The following is a 6,995-nucleotide window of genomic DNA, read 5'->3' as shown; positions in this document are numbered from 1 at the left end:
GTATTATTGTTTTTGCTGAAAAAAAATTCTTACATTTATTTAAAAGAATCTCTCCAGTGACTAATCTTGAGCCCTTCTGGAATGATCCAGTCATACATTGAACACTTCACTACTTTCTGACACGTTATATATTTCCAAATTACTTTATGGTTTCTTAGGCCAAGCCACAAAAAGTACTATTTTCCAACAAATCCTGTTGTCTCTCAGTGATCAAAGTTATTTAGAAACCAAGATCTTAAGAAGAATGCCATGCATTTCCACTGTGTAGTCCTTATTTTTGGTTTCTAGAGACAGACTTAGAAAATACTATCAAACTAACCATATGTGTAACATTATGCTATGAAAAAATGAACTCATACTTACCATCCTAATGAAAATCCAGACCACTAAAATAGACTTTAGACTCTAATTTTTTTCATAAACTTAACTTTTCCAACAATATAGAAATCAATTTTGATTTTCTACAATATGTTGTTTCCATTAACTCAGGCCTGTGATACATGGTAAGTAACTTCTATACTCCTAGCCAGAATCACTGGTAAAAGTAAATGTAGCAAATGCTCAGTATTTGATTTTTAAGTAATGACAATAACAAGTTCAAATCTTAAGTTTATATTCCAAAAAATTTATTTTTCACTATTTTTCAGAAAGTAGAACATTTCTTTCACTGCAAACATATTTATCACCCTGTTTTGGGGGGAACAAAAACCTTTTCTCCTCCTCCTCTTCTTCCTCCTTCTTTTCCTTATGCCCCTATGCGCCTTATTTCTTTTCCTTCTTCCTGTTCTATGCATCTCTTCCTCCTTCTCCTCCTATTCCCCTTCATCCTCTTCTTCATAGACCACCCCCTCTATTCCTGTCTTCTTTGTGTCCAACTGGGGATTGGATTCAGACCCTTCATAATGAGCTACATTCAAAGCCATTTAAAAAATGTTTTATCTTGAGACACGGCCAGGCTGTTTCTAAGTTATGATAAGGGAGAATTTCACAAGCCAATTACTATAAATGAAAACTTTGGTATCTTAAATAGTGTGGGGTTTGTTTTTTTTTTTTTTGAAGGATGGTTGTATTGCACAATGAGGAAAGGGTGCACCATTATAAAGAGAACATTTTTACAACATTAATGCGGATCTGCTTGGTCTTTATGCCATAGACGAGTGGGTTGAGGCATGGAGGGACCACCAAGTAAATGCTAGAAAAGAGGATATGGATCCAAGGGGGAATGTGAGAGCCAAACCGGTGTGTAAAGAAGGAGAATAAAGCCAGGAGGTAGAACTGGAGGAAGACACAGATGTGAGCGATGCAGGTGTTGAAAGTCTTCAACCTGGCCTCCTTCTGGGACAAATTAAAAACCATGATAAATATCTGAATGTAGGACAGTGTGATGAATGTTAGGTCAAACCCTACAACAGTGCAGGCCACAAACAAACCATAGATTTTGTTGACCCTGACATTTCCTGCAGCTAGTTTCACAATGGCCATGTGCTCACAGTAGGAGTGAGAGATGATGGTTGTGTGATAAAATTGGAACCTACATTTTATCAGTATTAGGGACGGGGCTACAAGAATGAAAGCCCTGAGGGTCACAACAGCTCCTATTTGGGTGACTAGCTGGTGGGTGAAAATGGTGGCATATTGTAGTGGGTAACAGATTGCCACATAACGGTCCAGGGCCATGGCGAGCAGAATGCCTGACTCTATGCCCTGAAATGTGTGGATGAGACACATTTGGAGCAGGCAGCAATCAAAAGAGATGTCTGACAAGTGAAACCAGAAGATTCCAAGCATCTTTGGGATAATACTGTTAGCAAGTGCAATATCTGTGGCTCCTAGCATGCCTAGCAAAATATACATGGGCTCATGGAGACTACGCTCTGATTTGATGATAAATAGAAGCAAAGAATTTCCAATCATTGCAATAAGGTACATGGCACAGAATGGGATTCCGACCCAGTGCTGTACAGACTCTAGGCCCGGGATCCCAATTAGGGTCAGGACAGAAGGCATGAAGACTGTGATGTTGGAGACCAACATAGTTTCCCTGGACCTCCTAATGTCAACAGAAGATCCGAGAGTTACTGAAAATCTCCTTTGTATTTTTATACAAAGTCGCCACGCTGAGTTTGTCTGACATTGGTGAAACTCTGAGATCACCTCAGCCACCTCATTCATATTATTGAAGAGAAACAGCTCCACAGAGACACACGACTGCTTTCAGAAAGGGCTTCCGTGTGTGTTGTGCCACAGTACGATGTTATGTTCGTGAGAGAAAGAGTAGGCTTGCGTCAGCAAAGTCACCGGGGTCAGGACTCCACTGCTAACTGTTCATTTCTTTCCACACCTGTGGATAAAAAATTTAGACATGTTTATTTTGATTGGAAATTTAAAGTGTGCAAAGACACTGATTAATCTTTCCCTATCCTACATTTTACCTACTGTTCTAGCAGTACTCTAATTCCACTCAGTTTGATCAGCAACTGTCAGATAGGAGCCATTTATTAGTGTAAAGTGGCCTCTATGTGAGGCAGTAGAGATAGCGATAGTTGAAACTCAGAGCATGCTATCAGCCAGGGGTTGTGGTGCTCCCTTGTCATCTCAGAACTGTGGTAGGCAAGGAAGGAGAACTTCAAGACCTTACCTGAAATTTTAAAAACTGAGGAAGGTTGACAGTGTAGCTCAGTGTGAGGCCCTGAGTTCAATAACTGAAACCATAATCTGGAGAGAAAGAGAGAGAGAACAAGGTTGGCAGTGTAGCTCAGTGTGAGGCCCTGAGTTCAATAACTGAAACCATAATCTGGAGAGAGAGAGAGAGAGAGAGAGAGAGAGAGAGAGAGAGAGAGAAGGAAGAGATACATGCATATATCTGTGTCTATACCAAATGTATCTATATAGAATTTCCAAATCATTGCAATAACACTTCTGTCACAAAGTATTCTAAAGAAACCCTTTCAACAAGTTAATAAAGTGCCTTGGAAAACATAATTCAATTTTTCTCATTTTCTAGATTTCTTTTTTTTATTATTGGTCCACTTTTGTAATACATAATGATTATATTTATTCTGGGGAATTGGTAGATATACACAATACATCAAAAAAACTTTTGATATGCCTGAGTCAAAGCTTTTACTGCATTCTGAATTTCTAGGGTCACTGTCTTCTCTTGATTATATTTGCTGCCTACAGCCATACCACCCTGAACACACCTGATCTCGTCTGATTATATTTCCGACAGCTGACATCCATACAATTAGTTATCTGCTTAAACTGGCTGAAATTCTCTAATTCTGCTTGGCAAAAGAATGGATGAGGGAATGCCTTATTAACGAAATGTAAATATGGGATAATGTGCAGATATATAACGCCTCCAGAATAAAAGCAAATTTCTTGATTTTCAACTTTGTGGAAATCTGCTTAGCACGAGATTTTGACAATATAAATTAATTAGTTCTTAATGAAATATACTGTGAGATTAGGTATATGAAGTAAATGAAAAATAAAAGGATAAGCAGGTTTATTAAAAGAAGCAAATGTAGTACTAGGTAAGGAAAACAGACTACAGAATTTGAGATACCAGGAATTATTGAGAAGATTACAGTGTAACAAGGAAATTTCATCACTTTTTAATTTTTCTGAGGACTGAATTTTCTCAGAACTTGGGCTCTGATATCAGATATGAAAATTCTTTAATCAATAGTCTTACTTATTAAACATTACAGATTTTAGGTCAAGAAATTCTTAGCCTGTATATTAGAGAACCATCCATGGTTTTCTGAAAAATAAAATTGGGTTATTTTATTCATTCCTTGACTTTCTACCCAATTTTCTTTATTTGAGGAGACTCAGGAATCAGCTAAACTCACATTGCATATCAGCCGAGCACCAGAAATTCAGAAAGCATCTGCTATTAATGCTCCTAATCCTCAGTGAAGCATTAGAATCAGCAGCAGACATTGTTCTATCATGTGACACACAGCATAAACTGATCAGTTCACCAAGTTCTGTGGTTTCCACGGTTTGATCTGAAATGCTTAGTCCTATGACATTACTACCCATTGATCATGGACCCTATCTAATAGGGGCAAATTTCTATCTCTTGCAAAGATAATCTGAGTTAGAGGAGCAATTCTGCAGCAGCCATGAATGCCTGACTTAGTCCAGCATAACCAGCTGACACCTGGACGCTTACCTGATGTAGGGAGTTGGTAATTGAGAACACGTAAGTATCGGGCTAACTGATTGTGTGGCTGTCATTGGCACAGCTGGTAATGACAAATTGTGGGGGAAATACTTCAGAACCTGGAGGTTTACTGTCTAGCCCATGTTAGTGAGCTGGCTTTGTTCTTACCAGGTGTCTGAAGGGTCTTATCAGTTCTTCTGTCACTTTCCTCATCTCTCATCGATTCTTTTCCGGAGATTTCAGTCTCATGTCTTCAAAGTTGGTGCCGTGCGGTTTGGTAACAACACCCATGTGGTGTCAGTGTGACACTGTGAACAGTTCTGGTACAGTTTTTCATGCTATTCTTTTATTCTTTCAAGCAGATGCTCTTCTTCCTCTAAATCTGCCTGAGTCCTTGCTTGCGTGTTCACCTTCAAACACGACTCATGCAGTGTTCTAGACCACAGGATGGATTTCTTCAGCTCGAATCTGAGAAGAAAGCTACTGGATGCCAGTTCTCATGTCCGTTGATAAATGAATGAAGAAGGACGAAGATTTATGAACGTGGAATAAGAGATCTCCTTGTGCCTACCAAACCCAGGAGGGACCTAGTAAGTATGAAGTCAGCCCTCTTGGGTTCCTTCATTCCTAGTATACCACTAATTATCTTCTCCACACTGGCAGAAATTTTCAGGTTATTTTTTTCTTTCCCAGTAGGCTAAATGCAGAGGGATTGAGATGCATGTGATTTTTTATAAACTAAAATTGTTTTCTGCTTTTTTTATACAAAAGTCAAAATACATCTCATTTTTTCTTAGTTTTCCCCCACAGTGGGATTGAACCAAGCGCCTTTGCACAGAGTTACACCCCTGGCCTTTTTATGTTTTCTTGTTTGGAGACAAACTTTTGCTAAAAGGAAAAGGAAATTAAATTTACTCAGGAAAGGTTTAAATTTGCAGCCATTCTGCTTCAGCCCCGGTACTGTGATTATATGCCTGTCATCACCTGGGTGTAAAATTCTCTGCGATACAGACATATTAGATATCAATTTCACTCTGTTTTTCAATTCCTTGTGAGCTTTTCAAATAGACTAGTTGTTCATTTTTTTTTCTATAAGGAAATCTCTATCTTTAAAATTACTCACTCATTTCATATTTGCCATATCCCATATTATCCCATTTACTGATGCCCTTTTTCCAAATGCAGTAACATCCGCAGCCTAACTGACTATGGTAGATATTGCTTTCCTTTAACATTTTGTGCACTGTGATAGATATTTCTACGATGTACTACGATGCATGTCTAACCAAGGTGTGGCACAATTGACTAATCTTTATCATTTATTAAATTCCAATTTTATTGGTACATTTTAGGTATATAATATAATGACATTCATCATAGGAGATTTGAACCTTTACATAATCTACCTTGATTCTTATTTTTCCCCATATCCTGCCCTCCCTTCAACCCCTCCACCCTTCCCTATTTCCAAAGTCTTTGTTTCCATCTTTTCGTTTTCTAGTGTTAATTCCATTCCCCTTTCCTGCCCCCTACCCCACCCACCTCCCTCTTCCCTTTGCACCTTTTCTTAGATACGTTTGACTAATCTTTCTCATTTATCCCTTTCTTTCCTTTCCCCGTGTTACTTTCCTTCCTTTTTCTCTCCTGTTAAAACTCAATTCTGACATGCCTCTTATGTGTGAAAGAATCGTACCAGGTACTCTGGATCTAAACACAAACAATCCATTCAAAGGACACAATCTTCGAATTACTGTGTTAGAAATCAGAGTGACACTTACCATGTAAGCATCAGGGAAATGCAGATGCGTGTGCACGTATTATATATGTGACAGTTCTTCACTAGGTTTCTATACTGTCCTGTATGTAGCTAGGTAAATGGGACTTGATGTAATGTCAAAACTTTGCCTAACTTAGGAAGACTAGTAATGGTGCAGAGCACTCACAGTGGATTTCAGGGAGAGCCGGAGGTATAGAGGAAGACGAAAGGAATCTGATGTGCTCTCCCCAGAATTTCCCCTGTAAAAGAAAGCGAAGAAAGTGTGCACTGATGCTGCATGAACTGGATTCCGAGGGCAAATGGGCACCTAGGATAATCCTCAGCTTATTCTTGAGTCATAAGCACATAATGTAAGCTAGTTTGGTTCCTTCTTCTTGTACTTTACTCACCTGTGTTAAATGTATCAACTCCCCAAAGTCCTATCCTAAAACATTTTTATTCCCCCACTATGCAAATTTCAGTGTAATTCCTTCCACTTGGTATGGCGAGCCATTATGGTGAGCCTTGACACAGGCCTAGCCATGATTGAACTTTGAGTCACCTCACTGGCACGGACGTGCTCTCGCCCATAGCCACAGGCGAGTTCAGCTGGTAGCAGATGTAACCCATAATGGTGGTTATTGTTTCCCTCTGGAATGTGTGGGCGGTACTCGCGCTCCCGTGCAGCCCTCGCTCCCGTGCAGCCCTCGCTCCCATGCAGCTGGAGAGTATAAAAGGAAGAGGTTCTGTAATAAAGCAAGCAAGCAAGCAAGATGAGAAGAAAGGTGCCTCCCGTCTCTCTGGCCTCGTCCTTTCAGGTTTAGGACCTGCTGGCAGGATCCTGACGTCGAGGCTCGTGACAAGTGGCGCCCGAACAGGGACCTGAAAGTAGATGAGGATATGTAATCCCGGACCCAGGTCGAAGGCAGCGACGGTGCTCCGGAGGACTGACCGCTGCGCCTGATCCTCGCAGTAAGTCTACCGTTCACTTCATGAACCCCGGACCCAGGTCGAAGGTAGCGACGGTGCTCCGGAGGAAGGTAAAAAGAAAGTAAGAAAAAA

General features: G+C 40.1%; 1 protein-coding gene across 1 annotated transcript; it reads right to left on the bottom strand.

Moving 5' to 3' along the window:
• Nucleotides 1–1,095: 1,095 nt before the first annotated feature.
• Nucleotides 1,096–2,034, bottom strand: LOC104857938 (olfactory receptor 52A1). The gene has a single exon (XM_010618002.1). It carries the CDS (start codon nt 2,032–2,034, stop codon nt 1,096–1,098), a length of 939 nt encoding a protein of 312 aa, XP_010616304.1.
• Nucleotides 2,035–6,995: the final 4,961 nt, after the last annotated feature.

Source organism: Fukomys damarensis, unplaced genomic scaffold (assembly GCF_012274545.1).
Source record: "Fukomys damarensis isolate Sample0158 unplaced genomic scaffold, DMR_v1.0_HiC HiC_scaffold_16, whole genome shotgun sequence".
NCBI classification, from domain to species: Eukaryota; Metazoa; Chordata; class Mammalia; order Rodentia; family Bathyergidae; genus Fukomys; species Fukomys damarensis.
The sequence above is the reverse complement of the archived record's forward strand: the minus strand, read 5'-3'. Positions and strand labels throughout refer to the sequence as shown.

Excerpts from the sequence above, each read along its gene's own strand:
- LOC104857938 (XM_010618002.1), bottom strand. The coding sequence starts at position 2,034 with ATGTTGGTCTCCAACATCACAGTCTTCATGCCTTCTGTCCTGACCCTA.